General features: G+C 51.6%; 6 protein-coding genes across 6 annotated transcripts; 4 read left to right on the forward strand and 2 right to left on the reverse strand.

Moving 5' to 3' along the window:
• Nucleotides 1-366: 366 nt before the first annotated feature.
• A1O9_02046 (uncharacterized protein) lies at nt 367-2,356 on the reverse strand (the record flags this gene model as incomplete). The annotated part of the gene is made up of 2 exons (XM_013407621.1): nt 367-1,921; nt 1,998-2,356. The coding sequence occupies 2 exons, from the start codon at nt 2,354-2,356 to the stop codon at nt 367-369; spliced, it is 1,914 nt and encodes a 637-aa protein (XP_013263075.1).
• A 578-nt stretch (nt 2,357-2,934) lies between these two features.
• A1O9_02047 (uncharacterized protein) lies at nt 2,935-4,131 on the reverse strand (the record flags this gene model as incomplete). The annotated part of the gene is made up of 1 exon (XM_013407622.1): nt 2,935-4,131. One exon carries the CDS (start codon nt 4,129-4,131, stop codon nt 2,935-2,937), a length of 1,197 nt encoding a protein of 398 aa, XP_013263076.1.
• A 621-nt stretch (nt 4,132-4,752) lies between these two features.
• Nucleotides 4,753-6,076, forward strand: A1O9_02048 (26S proteasome regulatory subunit N6; the record flags this gene model as incomplete). The annotated part of the gene is made up of 2 exons (XM_013407623.1): nt 4,753-5,011; nt 5,070-6,076. The coding sequence occupies 2 exons, from the start codon at nt 4,753-4,755 to the stop codon at nt 6,074-6,076; spliced, it is 1,266 nt and encodes a 421-aa protein (XP_013263077.1).
• A 1,072-nt stretch (nt 6,077-7,148) lies between these two features.
• Nucleotides 7,149-7,927, forward strand: A1O9_02049 (calcium-binding protein NCS-1; the record flags this gene model as incomplete). The annotated part of the gene is made up of 4 exons (XM_013407624.1): nt 7,149-7,159; nt 7,227-7,312; nt 7,368-7,663; nt 7,748-7,927. 4 exons carry the CDS (start codon nt 7,149-7,151, stop codon nt 7,925-7,927), a joined length of 573 nt encoding a protein of 190 aa, XP_013263078.1.
• Nucleotides 7,928-9,083: 1,156 nt separating this feature from the next.
• On the forward strand, nt 9,084-11,076 carry A1O9_02050 (uncharacterized protein; the record flags this gene model as incomplete). Its single annotated transcript, XM_013407625.1, has 2 exons — nt 9,084-10,947; nt 11,009-11,076. The coding sequence occupies 2 exons, from the start codon at nt 9,084-9,086 to the stop codon at nt 11,074-11,076; spliced, it is 1,932 nt and encodes a 643-aa protein (XP_013263079.1).
• A 4,128-nt stretch (nt 11,077-15,204) lies between these two features.
• Nucleotides 15,205-20,610, forward strand: A1O9_02051 (uncharacterized protein; the record flags this gene model as incomplete). Its single annotated transcript, XM_013407626.1, has 1 exon — nt 15,205-20,610. The coding sequence occupies one exon, from the start codon at nt 15,205-15,207 to the stop codon at nt 20,608-20,610; it is 5,406 nt and encodes a 1,801-aa protein (XP_013263080.1).
• Nucleotides 20,611-20,728: the final 118 nt, after the last annotated feature.

The following is a 20,728-nucleotide window of genomic DNA, read 5'->3' on the forward strand; positions in this document are numbered from 1 at the left end:
AGGAACGCTACCCTGGACGGACAGGACGGACATGCGAAACGACTCGTACACTGCTGCGGACGAAGAACCAACTAATTAACTCCCTGGCCCAAAAATGAAATAAATAGGCTGCTTGCTGACTGCTCTTGTTTCATTGCTGTTCCTACATATGAACCAATTAAACCAGCGTGGTCTGCTGCCCAGATCCTCTGTCCACCCTATGTCTCTCTCTCTCTCTCTCTCTCTCTCTCTCTCTCTCTCTCTCTCTCTCTCTCGCTCGCTCGCTCTCGTACACACATGCCAATCACTCGGCGCCTTCCCTCTCCCAGCCCTGTGTACGATCCTCCTGCAACCGAAAAAGCCACAACTCCAACACCGACATCAACGCTAGGAACCCGCGGCCCTCGCACCAAAAATGCGCACCACGTTATTCCCGCCGGCACCAGAAAGCAAATTCCGCTCTTCCACCCAGCCGGGCACGACGATCCTGCCGAACGCAGCAGCGGCAGCACTAGCCGAGCCCGCAGAACTCGTCGTATTCGTCGTACTCTGATTTTCAGCGACCTCGACGCCCATCCGCGCAGCGATGACGGGCCACACACCCGGAAAGCCGGCTTTCATGGGCCCGCCGAGCTTCTGGGCGCCCGGGACGGCGAAGCGCGGGTTCGTGTGTGTCGCGAAGCCGCGCAGCAGGTGTTGCTGGATCAGACTCAGCACGATCGATTCGATCTCCCATATGTGTGGCCAGGTGGATGGTGGCGACGACGACGACGACGACGATGAGGAGAGGATTGCGGATGCTGACGGCGGTGCTGCGTGTTGGTACTTGTTGCTGAGAGACCAGTCGTCTATGTATTGGCCTGTGCTCATGTCGAAGCCGGTTTCGGCGATGGCTGCGTCGAGGTCTGCGAGTTCGGAGTCCATGTACGTTTCGTCGTCGTCGTCATCGTTCTGAGGGTGGGCATTGCTGGTGTTGGTGGCGGTATTGCTGAAGGACCTAGAAGGCTTTGGCCGCGGTCGTTGTGGATTCGCCGACTTTGTCCTCATCACGGCCCAGCGCGCGGCCCGCTGGACGAGGTTCAGGCGCAGAAACGGCACCTTCCTCTCCTCCGCGCCCAGGTATCCCGCATGCCGGAACGTCTGGCGGATCAGACTGCGCCAGACCAGAATCTCGCAGCGGTCTTGAAGTTGTAGCAGGATCGCTCGGCGGAGGAACCACTGGCCCGTCGAGCTCTCCAGACTCAGCATCTGTTGAAACGCGCCGAGGTCACCAATTCGGATCGCTTGACATAGTGGGACGAAATAGGGAGCTAGGTCGACCGCTTCTGGTCGCGAGAGGAGGTTTTGCCGCGAAGGGAAGCGCCCTACGCAGATGTTCGCAGCAATCAGGTAGGTGAGGATTGCACGACGGTGCTTGAGCGCCTGCGCGTGACATTGCTCGTACGCCGCTTGGAGGGCGGCAATAGCGCGGACGAAGTGGCTGTTGGCGAAATGATAGCGGCCAAGGTGGTATAGGTAGGTGACACGTTGTGCCGCCGGGTAGAAAGCCAAAGGCGGCGATTGCGCGTCAATGCTGCTGAACATCTGCTGGGCGTTGCGGAGCTTGCGGCACTGCGTTAGGAGTTTGAGGCACGAGTTGGCCGTCAGGTATATCCCGAGCCGTTTGTCGTCCGGGGGTGCTGGTCGGGAAGTTCTTGGGACCCCAGGAGACCCTGCGAGGCATTTGATGAAAGCGTCGCGGAGGACGTTCGCGGCGTCTTCGACAAAACTGAACCTCGTGCCGGGTGTGTCGGCGCTGGTCGTCGTCTGATTCTGGCTGGATTGCTCATGCTGACTTCGGTCGAGGTTGGTCGCGACCGCAGCGAGGACTCGTGAGAAGGAGAGCACGATGGGAATCATGATCACTCCATATTTTGAGTCGCCGAGGGCGGTCACGCATTGGCTTTGGTATGGGTGTTAGTTGAAACTCGTTTGAATCAAGAGCAGATAGCATCGAGCTGTAGGAATGGTTGACCTACCTCGTCAACTGCCTGATCTTTGACGCTTTCGCGCGATTATCGGCGGTAGTGAAATCTCTCAAGTAACGAAAGTAATGCACGATACTGTCTGAGAAAGGTGGGCTGAAAGACCCAAATTCATCTTGCGAAAGCACGGCCTTGCACCGTGTAACGAGCTGTGAGTCGTTGGACGACGCCGGATATTGAGCATTGAGTTCCGCATTGAGTTCAGCGTATGGCTTCTGTCGCTCAGGTGGCAGACTGTCGAAGTCGAGCTGGATTAATTCTGCGATGCGCTGACCATTTTTGCTCCTAATGCTTGAGACGATCTCCGTCAAGAAAGAGTCCAAAATTGTTTTGTTGGCCCCGAACGGTGGCATGTTTGGCACATGAGAGATTGATGTTGTGATATTAGAAGTGGGTGAATTGTAGTTGATTCCTGGCTGCTCAGGATTGTTTGACTCCAGTAGGACACAATTGTTTCTGCTATCGCTCTTTAAAGTGTCCTGAGATCAAATGCTCTCTTCGTATGATCCATTTTGATTGTTGACAATAGGACACTTTGTATTTACCGGCATAAGGTGGGATTGTGAGCACAGAGAGAGAAAGTAAACATGACTGAGGTCCGAAAAGGGATTTTAGCCTTCTAAATTTCTGATGTTGATTGGCTGAGACAAGAGCCTCGTCAACCTTGCAAGGCTGCCACTTCTGCATCCTCTCCATAATACTACCGAGGGAGGACTCAAAACCTGTCTGAGCCTACAGTCCAGTGATTTTGTGCTATCACGCGTACATGGTAGTCAGGTTGAGCTCTTGATTGTTGATGTACTCTTTATCTTTAGTAAACCCGCCAGCCCAGCCAGCTCAAAACGCCGACCATCATGACTTATCGCTAACATTTCATGGCTTCGTGCACGACAAATTCTGTATCCGCCTTCGTACCCATAGTAGGTCACAATTATTTTTCGGCCGCCAGAACCATCTTTTCCCTTTCACTTTGACGGGGAACTGCACCCTTTTTGCTATGCTTTCGAACGTTCTCTTCCTTCCGTTTAATTGACTTGAGTTCTTCTCCTTTGATCTCACCCGCCTTCTTGACGGTCTTTGGTATATGTCGATGTCGCTTAATCCGTCTAATCTCGGGCATATGTGCATACCTTTTGACTAGAGCCTGGTCATATTCCAATTTTTGCCGTTGTCTGGCTGACTTTACTCCCGCGCGACTGGAAGCATTAGAGCGCCACAACCTGATGTTGCCATCGTCGGAGCCGGAGAGAACGTAGTTGTTGTCGGGCGTAAACCTCGCAGAGAAGACTCTTTGCATACGCTTGGTGTGGTAAACATCTCTGGAATGGCCTCGATCCCTGTTCCATAGACGAATGGTACGATCATACGAAGCGCTTACCAACTCCTCTCCAGTTGGACTGAACTCAACATCCATAACAGCAGCAACATGATCCTTCAGAACGTTTAATGCCCTATCAAGTTTCCTCATATCAAAAATGTAAATGTTGTGGTCTTCATTGGCCACTGCGAAGTTAAAAGCCTCCATGGGATTCCATGAAATCGCATTCGAGGCGAAACGAAGAGTTGTTTTTGCCAGAGGTGAAGATGTGCGAAGGTCGTAAAGGATGATAGCTCTATCCAGAGCAGTAGAGGCAAGAATCGAGGTCTCTGTTTGATTGAAAGAGACTGCTGTAATGGTATCAGTAGAGGTGGGCCATCGTAGGACCTGGCTAGGCCCCGAAGAGGGCCGTGACAAGTCATAGATTGATATTGAACTGGAAGAGGCTGCGAAGGATGAATGATCGCGATGATGGGAGAGGGAGGTGAAAGCGCCTTGACCAAGGTAAGTGGCAGATGGAGCTGTATTGGTTTCGGAATTGTAGGGATCCCATAGTTTAATGGTTTTGTCGGTGGCACAGGAGAGTAGTTTTCGGTCAGGGGTCCAACAAACACTCCTTACAACATTTTCATGTGCTCTTGCCTGCCAGATTTCGTCACGACCGGTCAAGTTCCATACTTTGACCACCCCGTCGCCGCTACCACTTGCAAGTCTCTCTAGCGATCCTGGGTCCTTTGCCATGGAATAGACGCCGTCGACATGGCCTTGACCGAGTTGACCGATGAAAGGAGCAGCGAACATGCGCTCCATCTTGACGGCATTGAGAGCTCTTGTATATTCGCGGGCCCTTTCAAAGGGATGATGTGCGGGATCAAGGTTTCGCGGTTGACGAACGGCATCACCTGGCGGCGCTGCAGGCCGAGTAAGAGATTTTATTTTCTAGGAGAAGCATGTTAGCAGAGGCACCGGGGGAGGGGACAAGGAATTCCACATACCATATTGACGGTGGCATTGTATTGTTGCGGTGAGGATCTTGTGACTTGAAGGTGGGAGAAAAGCGTATTGATTTGGAGAAAGACAATTCAACTTTTTTGTGGGGCAGAGGAGGAGGAAGGTGCCCGCAGTTGCAGGTGCAGGTACGCAGCACAGGTGGCAGGTGTGGCTTTGTGGTTGTAGGCAAGGCTGGGCTCAGAGAGCGGTTTGTTGGAGGCTCAAATTGGCTCCAGCGCAGGCGCCCTCAGGCTGAGTCATCCCCTGGATCCCTACAACTCTGGGTCAACTCCAACCTAGCGTCATGTTCCCGTGCCTACGTCTGCATCTACAATAATATCGTCGTCGCCAACTCTGCCCTTCGCGTCTCTTGATTTCTTCATTCCTCACCACCTCAATTCTCCTCAGCTTCTCACTGCTTTCTTCATCTCCTGTTGCACCATGGCCCCTCCTCCTTCCAAGGTCGAAGAGGCCAAATCTCTGGCCAAATCCGATCCTCAAAAAGCCGAAGGTGTGTACAAAGAAGTCCTGGCCAAATCCCCGGGCTCCAATCAGGCTGCCCTTCAAGACTATGAGAATGCTCTTGTTGGGCTTGGGGAGCTCTATCGAGACAACAAACGGACAGACGATCTTGCCGAACTGGTCAAGACGAGCAGATCGACACTATCATCCTTTGCTAAAGCGAAGACGGCCAAACTAGGTAACGATTGGATCAACCAGTCAGTCACTTCGGTCTATCTTGCTAATGACCTTTCCAGTACGACAACTCCTTGACTTCTTCACCGAAATCCCAGACACCCTCGAAATACAGATTTCCACCACCAAATCATGTATCGATTGGGCCAATTCCGAAAAACGATCGTTCCTCCGACAAAACCTGGAAACGAGGCTCGTCAGTCTCTACATGCAGAAGCAGGCTTACTACGATGCTCTGACCCTCATCAACGGTCTGTTGCGAGAATTGAAGAGGCTCGATGATAAGCTGGTCCTGGTTGAAGTGCAGTTGCTGGAATCGAGAGTCTATCATGCCCTGACGAACCAGGCCAAGGCTAGGGCTGCGTTGACATCAGCAAGAACATCAGCGGCTTCAGTCTACACTCCACCTCTTCTCCAGGCGGGATTGGACATGCAGAGTGGAATGCTGCACGCCGAGGACAAAGATTTCAACACGGCATTCTCCTATTTCATCGAGGCTCTGGATGGATACCATGCTCAAGATGACACTGCTCGCGCAACGTCGGCTTTGCAGTACATGCTACTGTGCAAGATCATGCTGAACCTGGTGGATGATGTCAACTCGCTACTGTCTTCCAAGCAGGCATTGAAATATGCTGGCACTAATCTGGAAGCGATGAAGGCAGTGGCTAGAGCTCATTCGAATCGATCCCTGGAGGAGTATGAGCAAGCTCTTTCTAGCTATCGATACGAATTGGGCAGTGATGTTTTCATCCGCAATCACCTACGACGACTATACGATGCTATGCTAGAACAGAATCTGATCAAGGTGATTGAACCATTCAGCAAGGTAGAGATCGACCATGTCGCCAAGATGGTGGGCCTCGATACTCAACAAGTGGAAAGAAAACTATCACAAATGATCCTCGACAAGGTCATTATTGGTGTTTTGGACCAGGGAGAAGGATGTTTGATTGTCTATGACGAGGTGGAACGTGATGCCGGCTACGATGCCGCATTGGAGACAATTGAGAAACTCAGCAACGTGGTGGATGTATTGTACACTAACCAGGCGGCTCTGTTAGAATAGAGAGACACCAGGGCATAGGCCGGGACCACAGACTTAGGCGTAGGAGCAAGGAGTTAAGGTCAACAGACTCACTATCTCGTCGCTCCCTGGACCCCTGGCAGTTGGGGGCGGTAAAGCATGGAAGGTCCAAGGCAGGAGGCAGTGCGTGGCATGACCGAGGCCTCCGTCCGGATACTAAGAACCCACCTAGTTAAATCCTCCAAGTGCTTACATGACTCCAAGCTTTTGTCGTGCAGCCGAGTTCTAGACCTGAGAATTAACAAAGATTTTTGGCTTACCTGATGCAACGAGGGGCCTTTTGCGGCTACAATAATCGCTCTCCGGGGCGCCCTTTTTGGATGCGGCTGGCTAAGAGTCAAGCGTCAAGCGTCCGATCTGCTTTGTCCCAATCTCCTGCCCTTTTCGCCTTCTGCTTCTTCGTGAGCGTGAGTTTGGGTCTTGTCTGAGACCAGCGTTCTACATACCCGTTCGGTGTTCCCCCACCCTGACTTCACACACTAATGCGCTCAAGTCTCTACAAATTGTTTCCAACCAACTACTTTCGTACCTGGACTTAGGCGCCGGTGACTGGACCAGCTGCATCTCGGAGGTTGAAGTGAGCACCCTGTCCGGGCACCCCATTTAGTATTGTGGTCATCTTGCCTTACGGCGACTCGGTATTACGCACACCAGCACCCGCTTGCAGTATTGACTTAACTTCCTCTGTTTGCCCCAAGCGGCTCCAGCGTTTGCCTTCCACCTGAGCGACCCTCTCTTTTGCCTTTCTCGCTGCACGACTCCCTTTCTCTGTAACTGACATTCAGCCTCCTTTGTCCTGCGTATACCTCACTCCCTTGAGATCTGCCGTCCTTTGACCAACATCCAACCTCGCATCTCCCCAAATCCTAAAGCGCTCGAGTCGACTGCTTCCTCATTTTCCCAGTGCCCCGCTATCGCAACAACACAAACTCCGTTCCGACACCAGCCTGCGGCCACGAACCCGCCACACAAGACAACTCGACTTCCTCTAGACAGTCGTCCTTGATTCTGTTTGACTTGAGACAAAGGCCGCAAGGCCTAAGGAGGGTTGAGAATGGGTCAAAAGTGAGTCCGACCCTTCGGCTGATCCCGCTACCATCAAACAAACCATCCAACTGACACTGCTTCCTAGACAGTCCAAGTTAACACCCCAACAACTAGAAGACCTCCAAAAGTCGACGCACTTTGATAAGAAAGAGTTGCAACAATGGTATAAAGGTAGGGCCCGAAATAATCGCTCCTCGGTTTCGTGCTGGCGGCTGAACATGCTTAGGATTTTTGAAGGATTGCCCTTCGGGTACCTTGACCAAGGAGGAATTTCAGAAGATCTATAGACAGTTCTTCCCATTTGGCGATCCTAGTTCCTTTGCCGACTACGTCTTCAAAGTCTTCGACTCTGATAAGAGCGGCACCATTGACTTCAAGGAGTTCATTTGCGCGCTCAGTGTGACCAGTCGCGGCAAGATGGAGGATAAGCTGGACTGGGCATTCCAGCTCTACGATATCGATGGCGATGGAAAGATCAGCTACGAGGAAATGCTGGCCATCGTTGAGGCTATCTACAAGATGGTAAGTTTGTATCTCTTGGGATGCTGAATCGGTCTGGTTCTACCGATGGGTCGCCCGGCTGACACAATCCTCCGCTTTTCTCAGGTCGGTTCAATGGTCAAATTGCCCGAGGACGAGGACACCCCGGAGAAACGAGTCCGGAAGATATTCAGAATGATGGATAAGGACGAGAATGGCAGTCTCGATATGGCCGAATTCAAGGAAGGCAGCAAACGGGACGAAACTATCGTCTCAGCCTTGTCGCTATATGACGGCCTGGTATGATGACGATGATGACTTCGAGAATACTCGTGCATGCTTATTGACGTACGATCGAATGAACATATTATGAGGAGGGCGATGCCAGTGGTGATGATAGAAACTGGGTCATGGCTTTTTCCTCCAACGTTTTTCTTTTGTGAACTTGATTTGGTTCTTTCTCCTGGATGTAAACGCAAATCAAGAAATTGGCGCTTTGCGACGGAGTGTCCCATGCACTACTTTTGAGGTGCCGCATTCTGGGTGGATCGACCTGTGCGACTGTAAGAGAGACATGATGCGATGGAAAGGAAAGGGCTGGTGAAACTCGATGGCTGTGAGATGAAGGACTTTCCGAAAGCCAGCCGTGCGGGAGACGAGTGATCTGGACTAGCAACTATTGCTCAGCATAACGGTGTTTGGCGAACTGACAATGAGCAACGTCCAACGGGACAAGTTCTGCGGCTGCCGTCACTGCGATAACATCATAGCGCAGTATAATAGCTGACCTGATCGCATTTTCATTTATGGTCCTAACAGATGTACAAAATCGTCTTCGGCCGCCCAAAAAGGGCTTGGGCTGAAATACAGAAATCAACGAGATGGGCACCTGGGTGGCACCAGAGTATTACAAGTAGATAGAGTCGTTGGTTAAGTGACCTGTTCCATTTCCTCGTTTGCAGGGCTCTATTAGCGTTCTTTGGCATCATTTCGTCGTTCACGTGTGAGTTTTAGGATTACCAAATCAATGAGTAATTATTATAGGTTCATTCTCCTGGCCAGATCATCTCTTTCCTTATATTTACGCCCCTTTTAAACGTGTCTCATACCCCCATCATCTCTCTAGAATCTCGCTAGCAGTGATGCAAACCGAATGCGGTATTGTCGAAAAGTGCCAAGCCCGGCTCCCCAGAGTTAAGGCGCGACTGACGGCGCGGTCTCGACATGGATAGACCCAAGAAGAGACTGAGTAGTAAATATTTCGGTGTTAATCAATTGATCTTTGGACCTACCCGCCGCGGTGTTCTTTACCGCTGCCCGTTTTGTTTGCGTATACCTTGTGATAGCCAAGATGCATGGAAGGTGACTTGCCTTCTCCAAGCAGGCTGCCCGCATTTCTGCAAGTACCATATTTCGATCGACTACCTTTCTCTCCTGATCCGCAAACATATATCCCATTGCGATGTTACAACTACTGTCTTCAGCACTTCTGTGCTTAATCTTTCTCCAGCGCTCCAGCGCATTCTACCTCCCCGGCGTCGCCCCATCCTCGTATTCACTGGGCGATCGAGTCCCTATCACCGTCAATGCGTTGACACCCTCAATATCACGACATGATGAGCAGATCCACGCTGTGGTCTCGTACGACTATTACCACCCAGCCTTCCGGTTTTGCCGACCGGAAGGAGGACCTCAGTGGGTGCGAGAATCGCTAGGCAGCATCATCTTTGGCGACCGCATACGAACCTCCCCTTTCGAGTTACGAATGGGCCAGAACGAAACCTGCAAAGTTGCCTGCAAGAGCAATCAGTTCGATGAGAGGGCTGCAAAATTTGTTAACTCTCGCATTCAAGAGGCGTACAATGTCAATCTTTTAGTCGATGGCCTACCAGCAGCTGAGCTCCGAGAGGATCCCCTGACACATGAGCGCTTTTCGAGCCCCGGATTTCCGTTGGGGAAGGTCAAAGAGGATGGAACTAAAATCCTACATAACCATTGGGACATCATCATTGATTACCACATGGCAGGTCTGCGCGGCACAAAATACCGTGTTGTCGGAGTTCTAGTTCAGCCACAATCATATTCGGGCAGTAAATATCTCGAGGGCGGCAAGGCGGAGTGTGCCACTTCTTCTAACGCACTCACCCTGAAGGAGAAAGGTGAGACCGGAGTGACATACACATACAGTGTATACTGGCGGCCATCATCAACGGCTTGGGCGACTCGGTGGGATAAGTACCTGCATATAATCGATCCAAAGATCCATTGGTTTTCACTCATCAACTCGACGGTGTTTGTGATATTCCTCCTTGGCATGGTCAGCACGGTCCTGGTCAGGGCACTGCGAAAAGATATTGCGAGATACAACCGCTTGGAAAATATCAATTTGGATGATCTCTCGGGCACGTCAGCTGTTGAGGAGGATATTCAAGAAGACTCCGGTTGGAAACTGGTGCACGGAGATGTGTTTCGTAGCCCTCCACATGCGCTGATGCTGAGCGTTCTGCTCGGCAGTGGTGCTCAATTGTTTGTCATGACCGGTGTGACGGTCGCTTTTGCCATGATGGGCTTCCTATCACCCTCGAATCGCGGTTGGCTGACTACCATCAGCCTTCTCCTCTACATCCTGTTCAGCTGCATCGGTGGATACTTCTCAGCCCGGACGTACAAGGGCTTCGGCGGTGAGAAATGGAAGCTCAACATGGCACTCACTCCGATATTTGTGCCAGGCACCGTGTTCCTGGTCTTCTTTTTCCTCAATCTCTTCGTCTGGGCCAAGGGATCTAGTGGTGCGGTCCCTTTGACTACCATGCTGGCCATCATTGCCATTTGGTTCTTGATCAGTGTCCCTCTCAGTTTGGTGGGCTCCTGGTACGGTTTCCGGCAGCCAGCTGTTGAATCTCCCACTCGGACTAACCAGATCCCTCGACAAATACCACCTGTCTCCAGGTCACTCAGAACATTGCCATCACTACTTCTGACCGGCATTCTGCCGTTCTGTGCCATTTTCGTGGAGTTGTATTTCATTATGACATCACTATGGACGAGCAAAATCTACTACATGTTCGGATTCTTGTTCATCTGCTACGGGCTTCTGGTCGTCACGTCAGCCTGCACGACGATTCTACTGGTGTACTTTTTGCTCTGTGCCGAAGATTATCGATGGCAGTGGCGAGCATTCTTTGGGGCTGGCATGACCGGTGGCTACGTGTTCTTGAATGCTCTGGGCTTCTGGGCTACAAGAGTCAGCTTCGGCGGGTTGACTGGTGCAGTGCTCTACGTGGGCTATTCGGCTCTCATCAGCTTCTTGGTGTTTGTTCTCACGGGTAAGTTCAATCAGATCACCTTGGAGTGCTGGGCGGCCAATCTTACTAACTCACCGTGTAGGAACCATTGGATTCTTGGCCTCGTATGAGTTCATCCATCGTATCTATGGATCGATCAAGGTAGACTAGCTTCAGGAGCGAAGAGTCACCGAGTCTCACGCAGGGGATAACTCCGAGCAGCATTGCGTTACCATTCTGCAAAATGCCCAACCTCTAGGGATGAAGGTGCTTAATTTTTCTGAAGGCCGCTCACCTGCTTGAGACGATTTGATCCGATCTAATCTGCTCCGACTCAACCCGTATGTACATTTTTGGTGACGATTCCATGCAAAGCTCCGGCGTTTTTGATGGTTGCTTAATTTTGTTCGTGGGCTTGGGCCATGAAAAGTACACATGTAGAAACGAAAGGCGCATGTTCCAATATAAGTCCATAGCTGTTTCGGAAACCTGCGAGTCTAGGCAGTTGACTGCCTAGCTTTAAAGTGTTCAAGTGTATAGGACTGAGGACCGAAGTCGGTATACCCTGGCAACGTTGGGTGCTTGGTCTGGCAGGGTCCTCTGTCCTCTGTCCTCTTGGATCTGTATATATCATACATCTTGTACGGAGTGCCCAGTATCAACACCACCATAATGCAGGCACATCTCCAAGAGTAACCTGTATCTAGGCAGGCGAGAAAATAAACTAGGACTCTTGTACATACTGTCCATCCACAACATCGCTTGCCCTTCTACACAAGAACGTGACATATCTAGGTGCAGACTTCGGCCCCTGCCTGAGAAATCGAGGCTTCGTCCAATATCTTTTCACTCTCTGTACGAGAGACTCCGTACCGGCCTGAGCTCACCGATGGGTACAGTAGCATTGCGAGATAAGATAGTAGTGGTGCGCCGTCCCCCAGGTAGCGTTTCACCACTACACACAGTAAAACTAAGTACGAGTGATACCTACCCAGGTACCCCTGTCCCTCACACCCAGGCAACCCTGGTTCCGAGAGATGAGCTATCCCATCCGGGTTGGGGGCCCCATCCCACGTGCCACTGTGCGGCTGCAGGTACTCATACGGTCTCGTTGATGCGAGAGCAACGAATTTGACCCATAAGAGCGGGATCTAAGCGTGCGGCGACGCGGTCCTCGCAAGTGCCCGAGCAGCCGGTACACAATCCTCGTGTCAGCTACGAAACGTCCAAGATTTGTGTGTTTTTGGAAGGATTGTTCTTTTTGGGGCGAATGGCAACGGCCTGTTACTGGTGTTGCGAAAAGGCTGTACGGAATAGAATGTACTTGTACGAGTATACACGTGGCACTGGGTGGGTGCACGGGACGCGGTGCCGTTGGGAATGCTCGGGAGTCATGAAGCGAGGGAAGGATATTCCGCTGGTTGATCACTCTCATATATTGGTATTTGCTACTCGTAGATACGGTAGTACTCCTTACGGAGGACCGAAGATTGGTCGTTAGTAGCAACTAGTCAGGATGGGTTTTGAGGCTGAGGTGATCGCTGCGGATGCGGATCGCACTTACGAGTAATGAACGGCGCGAGGTAGTTATTGGTGGATTCAAGAGTTATGAGATGCTAGGACGGTACTGTACAGATAGTGCCTGAGGTAGTGCCTGCTGCGCGTACGTATGTTATAGGGATTGGAATGAAGGAAATCTTAGTTTACTCCGTCGCAGCCTCCGTACACTATTGACATTTCCGTGAGACATCAATTAACAGTTACAGCATTGGCAAAGTAAACAATGGAAAGTGATCGTCATGCATGCGGGGCGACTTCATTTCGCTACAACTTGGCTTCCCCTTTGAAGATCAGAAGGCACAAACAGGGGATAAAGTACGCCGTAGTGCGTAGTGGGTAGATAGTTCGAAGTTCGTTTGAGTTTCGGGTCAGATCGACTGATATGCAGCATGGAGGTATACCTCCCCTGCTGATCGCGTGGTGGGTTTGTTGTCGCTAGTTAGGTGGGCTATCGTATGTACTCCGTACGAGTAAGACAATCTGTTCAGACTATAGTAGCCAGTACTCTTAAGTACCCTGGAAGTGTTGCAGGAGGAGGAGTGTTCAGTGTTTCCGAAGGAGAATTGTTGTGGAAACTGGCCTTGACCAGCCCTGTGCTGTGTCACTACGAGTACTCAGTTGACGGTCGTCAAGGATGGTAATTGGCACAAGTACGGAAACAGCTGGGAGAAAGAAGGAAGGATGTTGTGGGACACGTCGAGTGTGATTTTTATCTTTGGTTCTTAGTGTCAGTTGGAAAGCGGGCAGTAGTGGTCAGAAGTGAGGCGTGTTTCATTTCAACTGATGTTTATGTCCAGTTGCAACAGGTGCCTTTTGTTGTACCGCCTTTGCTGGCCATGGCCACGGCGGCGGCCAACGGATTCTTGCAATAATAGTAGCAGAAGGCGCGCAGATGGAAAAGGAGATAGATGAATGGTGATGATTTGATTTGCTAGAGATGAAATCAGCAGAACGCCCCAAGTTGGTGAGGTAAGTCAACTCACCGGTCCTCATGTGGGTGTCATGGCATGGCAGCAGCAAGGTTTCGTCATCGAGCATGCCTAACTTTACTCGGTACAAACCTCGTGTGGAAGTGCTTGATGAGTTGGAGTGGATGATCGGGAAGGGCGGGTGTGGCTAAAGGCACAACCGAATGCAGGCAGGGAGATGACAGGGGCCAAACTGGGATCAAAGAGGCAAGCAAGCTAAAGAACAGTAACTCATGGACCATGACCCAAGGACCATGACCCATGAACCCAGAGGCTACCGCTCATACAGGTAGGTTATAGGTTGTCAGGGAGCCGCAAGAAGCGTGGGCATTATCATTACCTGGGATCTCCAGCGAATCCAAGACAAGCACCAGTGGCGCCTGCTGCACCATGGTCTTGGGCGAGGCAAAGAAACGGATGCACCAAGTTTTCGGGACGCCTGCAGTTCAGCCGCTTGAAGTCTACGAGTCATGAGGGACAGTGCCGCCAGCAACACAGAGACTCAATCTGTGATAGACCGTGCTGGAAAAGGACATAGATGCTCGATACTACTCCGTGCTTCCTATCCGTACTTTGTACGGGATACAGTTCCTGCTTGAGCCAGGGTGAGGCGAGGGTCCCGGGAAGGAGCAACCAGCGCAACGCTTACGAAGTAATCAGGAGCAGGGACCTTGTAAGTTGTACGGCGAACGGAACCCTTGTAGTGCTCGGTACTGGCAGTGGAAGCGGCTGGAGATGGAGGCGTCCTCGTTAAAGGGTGGGGGGGAGGGCGGTGGTTTTAGAGGAGTCCACCTGGGGGCCACCTGCATCAGGGAGCCATCGACGTCATCGCCAGTACCTAGTTTGTGAGTGGAGCTGTGGACTGTGGGCAGCCACCTGCTGGTGGATTGTGGGCGGCCTCCCTGTGCAGACTGCCTACCACCACTACGACGTACTACCACTACCACTGCCAGTCGCACCTGCCAACTACCTACTACCAGTCCTTGTACTACAACCACCACTCACTCCCACTTACACTTGCACTCACGACGCCTGCAGTATCTGCTGCTATTGCTATTGCCACTGCTACCGCTACATACTTCCACTTACCTTCTGGCCAGGTATCCTTCACTCTTCCTCGTCATTGCCCTCTCAGATACATTTTCCGTCCACGGCACTACACGGTCCCCAGCGCCCTCCCTCATTTACTCTCTGTCCTTCTACATCTTGTGGCGTCACGGCGGCCCATCTTTTCTCCGTTCCTCAGTCTCCTATACACTCGTCTTTGACAAGCACTCTCCCACGGTTCCATCTTCACAACGTCGATCATGCACTACGATGCCCGCCCTTGAATAGCGATTACACGTTCGATCAACCGCCGCCCTTTTATTCGCCACGGTCATGCTGGCCGAGTCCCCATGAGTCTCCCAGGTAGTCTCGAGGCTGCCTCCAAGTTGGAAAGTTGGGAGTGGGTGGTGGACATAGGTGACTTCCTGCTCGGCACAGTCTGGCTGAGGGAGACGCCAGAGCCATCGAAAAGAGTCGTTTGTTCTTGAATCATCGACTCCTCGGTGTCAGACTGTGCCACTCCACCTTAGACTCAATCATTATGAAGTCAACAAAGCCTCCTCGCGCCGGCCTGCCCTCCCGAGGCCGCTCCTCGCGTTCCCTTGAAAACCAATCCTCCTCAGGACCTCTTCAGCAAGACCAAGAACCTACCGCGGGCCTAACACAGGCTTCGCCTTTTGTCCACTCCCAGCTTACCAATGTCTTCTCACGCGAGCCCACCGTTATGGACGGCATGAAGCGCAAGATGAGTCTTGCCTTGGCTCAGAAACAACAAATGAAAGCATCCAATTCCTCCTCGCCTTCTGACACGGTCAAGGTCGAAGATGTCGCAGAGCCCTTCATCCCTCTTTCGCAGACCGAGTCCAGTTCGGATGAGTCGATCAATACTGGCACTCTTTCCACCGGTTCCTCTAGAACCATTAAAGCTTCCTTTGACATGACTCCTGGTTCCGTGAGAACTCCTTCCTACCCGTTCCCTCGCATGACTTTGCGTCTCAATAGAGGTACAAGTCATCGCTCCGGTCCCTCACACAAGCCGTTCACTTTACTATCGCCTACCAATGAACCCCTTGGTACCGATTCCACCACGAGCACTGCTCTATCCCAGGCACAAGCAACTCCATCTGATGCATCCACGCCAATCGGACAGGCGCCAACGACTCAGATGCTTCCTGACGACCCAAATTTTCCCTCACCTGACCTGTACGATCTGATCCTAATGCTCAATGCCGAACCAGGCCTGGATATGTGGTGGGTCAACGTCACGGAGATTCTGTCTGAAGCGTACGGCGCTGACAGAGCATCTTTGGCAATTCCCGGCGATATTACAGACCTCGAAAATGTGCCCTGGGGTCAGAAAGCCACTTTCAACATCTATGGAAGTGACTCCAACCCTTCCCAATTTGATTCTCTTTCGTCATCTGAACTGGAGGTTCACTCTATAGGCGGACTGTCTGAAGCTGCCCGGGGACTCAACGAATCCACGACTACGTCCGCTCGTCGACCGCCATTGCTCTCCAGACATTCCATAGCAGGCCCTGTTCCAGATTCACAAATTCGTGGTACTCGACAGCGGCCTGCTGGGCCTGTACGCGCTTATAGCACTCTCCCAAAGGAGCAAGGCGAGCCCTCTTCTGCATCACTGCCGCTGATGCCTCGACTGACAAAGCAATCACCAACCCCTCGCTCCTTGTCCACCACCGAAACTGAGTCCTTACCGTTCGGCGTGACCTATAACTCTTCCGGCTCAACTTCGTCCACATTGCGGTGTCATGTCCACCGTACCATTCAGCCACTCGAGGCAGAGGCTGATCCTTTCATCGTACGGACTACCGTATCTTCTCTTTTTGGTAAAAGAAAGCCCGTCGTTCTGACCAGAGCATACTCGGAGCAAGCACCTCGGCCATCATCTGCGCTCAAAGAGAACCGAAGCGCACCACCCACACCGCTCTCTGATCCTAATGATGAGCGTAAAGGACTTAGGGCGGAGGATCCCTTGGTTTCGCGTACATTTCAACCTATCGACGAATACGAGCAGCCCGAGCCTTCGCCTTGGTCGCAGAGTCCCTCGCCATCTCCTGCCGCTCGTGCCGATCCCGCCGAGTCTCCCTTTTTCGTGCAGAGAACCGCTCTGATTGACGAGACAGCATTCGAGCAAAATCCTCCGACTTACGACTACGCTAGGTCAGCGAATCAGTCCCTAAACGCAATTGGGGCAGAAATGTCAAAGACGCTGATTCATATCCCCTTGATCCAGCCCCTCTTGTCCAGAGGTGCAATGGCTTCTAACTTGCGCTTTCCCATAGCTATTTTGTCATTCTCATCGACGCTGAATCCGTACCCACTAAGCTTGCGACATTCCCTGGAAGCAGTCCAACCGCACCTAGCCAGTTCATATTCGTTAGCACAGCAATATTCCAATCTTCATGACCGAATCCGTGGAAGTACTGGAGATCGACACGGTGGTGCATTCGGCCTTGGTGGAACCTTTTCAGACGAAGGTTCAGAGCTCGAACTCGTGGCAGAATTGAGTGGACAAATCGCCCAGGACAAGGACAAAGGAAGAGGTTTCAGTTACCAAAGCAATGCCAGCCCTGGCTCTTTCAAGGAAAGTCCTTCAAGCTCAGTGACATCCACACCACTAGTTGAACACTATGGCTTCAGCACTGGGCATCCACCAACGCCAGGCAAGACTGGATCTGAAATGGTCGACAACTATTTCGCAACCAGAAGGCAGAAGGCAGAACAACAGCAGCCACTGACACCGGGTACCCGTGCAGTCAAGGAAGAAGCAGACAACGCAAAGCGGTCGCAGGAAAAGTCAACTTCGAGCGCCAAAGCGTCGAAGAAAGGCACAACGCCGGGTAAAACTGCGACTGAGCCACAGAGCCCCTCCGCCATGAGAACAGCCAGCAGCGCCTCGGAAAGTGAAATCAGCGATCATTTGTGGCCCAGTTCCTCCATAAACCGGAGGTTTCCACAGCGTCGAGACAGCAGGGATGACAGTGAACGGCCTCTGCCTGAACTGATTTCATCTTTGATGTTAAATGCGGTACCCCTCCAATTGTTTCTGGCTAAGCCTGGCACAGGAGATCTCGTCTGGACGAATCGTAAGTTTGATGCGTTCAGAAGCCAAGGCGATGGCCGTGTGAGAGATCCCTGGAAGAATGTGCACTCCGCGGATAGAAACGGCTTGGTGCGATTATGGAATGATGCACTCAAGACTGGAAGCCAATTCACTCACTATATTCGGGTGAAGCGTTTCAATAGCGACAGCGACTTCCGATGGTTCGTATTTCGGGCTAGTACACTTCTGAGTCATAATGGTCGGCTATTGTACTGGATCGGCTCATTTCTAGATGTTCACGAGCAGTACATCAAAAATCTCGAGGCGAGCGAAAGGGAGGCTACGATGGCACGTGACAATAAAATCCGAGCTTTGGCTGATGCCATCCCTCAAGTGTTGTTCGAAGCAGTCGAAGGAGATGGCATTGTGGCTGTCAATCAACAATGGCATGCATTTTCTGGACAAACGTTGGATGATGCCCGAGGATTAGGATTTGCCAAGCACGTTCATCGTGAGGACCTTCACAAATGCGGTGTTCTATCTCCGAACGATGTGGCAGCTATAACAAGATCTCTTTCTCCCCAGACAAGTTCGTCCAGCGATTCGAATAAGACTGCGTCGCCTTCTACACCCACACATATGACTCTGTTCGCGCCAGATCAAAATTTACTTGATCACATGATCAAGCAGGACTCTGTTGCCGTGGAGAAAGATGAGAATGGTCGGCTCTCGTATCTCACCGAAATCCGGTTACGATCCAAGCGTGGGGAGTATCGTTGGTTTCTTGTCCGACTTGTCCGGGTCGAAACCGGAAAGATGGAGACTACTAGCCGTGCCTCCTGGTATGGCACGTGCACGGACATTGAAACTCGCAAAACCCTCGAACGGGAACTGAATCAAGCGAATGAGAAAGTGCATTCAGAGATGGAGTCAAAGACGAAATTTTTTGCCAATATGTCTCATGAAATCCGAACACCATTGAACGGGATTCTCGGAAGCATGCCGTGGTTGGTCGAGTCCACGCTGGACCACGACCAGAGGCGGACAGTGGATACTATTCAAAATAGTGCAAACAATTTACGCGAGCTGGTCGATAACATTTTGGATGTAACGAAGGTAGAAGCGGGCAAAATGGCACTGGTGCCAAAATGGTTTCAGGTCCGCACACTCTGCGAAGAAGTCATCGACACAGTCTCGTCCCGTGCGATAGAAAGAGGATTGGAACTTAATTATTTGCTTGAACCCAATGTTCCGGCAACAGTCAGGGGTGATCCATTCAGAGTACGACAAGTCCTACTCAATCTCCTCGGAAATTCAGTCAAATTCACCGAGCAAGGTGAAGTCTACATGCGATGCTTCATTCCAAAGACCGCACCGGTGAGTGCGACAGCAACCGTTGAACCGGCGAGCTTCATAGCATTTGAAGTAGTCGACACAGGTCGGGGGTTCAATACTGCTGATTTCGAGCGTCTTTTCAAGCAATTCGGCCAGATTGGTGGTGGGACCAACCACGATGCTGGGTCTGGTCTGGGCCTTTTCCTCTCTAAGCAGCTGGTTGAATTACATGGCGGAGATCTTACAGCGGAGAGCAAGGCCGGCGAAGGATCAACTTTCAGCTTCTCCATCAAAGTCGAGATGGCTCACGCGGGAAGTGAGGTGACATCGCCGGCGCCGGTTGGCAGGGGTAGCCAAGCTCGCAGTAGTCCCGCTCTAAACACCAGTCCACGTTCGCGGTCTGATGGCAGAACGGCCACTTTGGGATCACCTCATACCACTGGGCAATCTGACGGAATTATTCAAACACCAGGGCTTTCGAGATACGTACCTTCAGCTTCGCCCGAGCACCAATCTCCTGCACTGTCGCCTCCACCTTTGTCATCCTCACCATTGGTTTCACCTCCAGTCCTCCCCTCCGACAGTTCTGGTATGTCAGCTAGGTCGAACTCGATCAATACCGTTGGACAGTCGTCTATTTCTTCATTGATACCGACCCCCGATTCCATTGCTTCTCGAGGGTCCGCCCTCAACATGAGTGAGAGACATATAATGGCAGAGAAATCGATGAGCACAACCCCGATCATTCGACGAAGCCAGAGTGACACTCAGAGTGTCGCGATCACGGCTGACATGGCGCACCCACCGACTTACTCGATTATGATCATCTGCCCCGCAGCTCATGCAAGATTTGCCATCAAGCAGCATATTGAACATGTGGTGCCGTACCAGATAGCTGCCAACGTAACGACTCAGCCAGACATTGGATCGTTTCTGGAACTGATGAACGGGCCAGAAACTCCAGCATTTACACACATTGTTCTTGATCTCCCTGCAACCTCGGACATTATGTTGTTCATGAGACAGATGGCTACCTATACAGCTGCGGTAGCCCCTGCACTTGTGGTGGTTACAGATCATTACCAAAAGCGAGACATACTTGAGGATTTTACGGCGCTGACCGCTAGTGGGCGAAAAGCGTTCTTGATACACAAACCGGTCAAGCCATCGGTATTTGCTATGATATTCGACCCGGCACAGTTGAGAAATCTGAGCAAAGACCGAGCGAGAGAAGTTGCACAATCGAGTTCGGATGATTTCAAGCAGATAGCCAAACTAGTCAAGGATACAATTGGCGATCAGGAGTACCGAGTGTTGCTGGTGGAAGATAGTGATGTCAATCGAATGGTGATTCAGCGATATTTGAAGAAGGTGGCACTCGCGAACGAGTCAGCCAAAAATGGACAAGAATGCGTGGACATGGTGCAGAAAGGGGGTCATGACTACTACTCGCTCATTATCTGCGACATTCAGATGCCGGTGAAGAACGGGTACGAGGCGTGCACAGAAATCCGGGCTTGGGAGAGGTTACATGGATACAAACCCTGCCCGATCATGGCATTGACAGCGAATGCAATGCCGGAAGAAAGGATGGCAGCAGGGAACGCAGGATTCACAGACTACCTCACCAAGCCGGTGGATTTCAATGTGTTGGGGACTATGATGATGACACTAATGGACCCGAGGGTGCCACACGTGTTCTTACGTGATAGGCCTCCGGAGTCTTGAGCGAACTTATCGCAGGTGGCGATTGTCGATTCCACTTTCTAGGCTTCCAGGCCACTGAAGATCGTCTGGCAAAGCGACGTCAATGTGTGCCATGTGACGGAGGGGAGAATTTCGTCCC

This window comes from Exophiala aquamarina (assembly GCF_000709125.1).
Source record: "Exophiala aquamarina CBS 119918 chromosome Unknown aczIA-supercont1.2, whole genome shotgun sequence".
Classification (NCBI taxonomy): Eukaryota; Fungi; Ascomycota; class Eurotiomycetes; order Chaetothyriales; family Herpotrichiellaceae; genus Exophiala; species Exophiala aquamarina.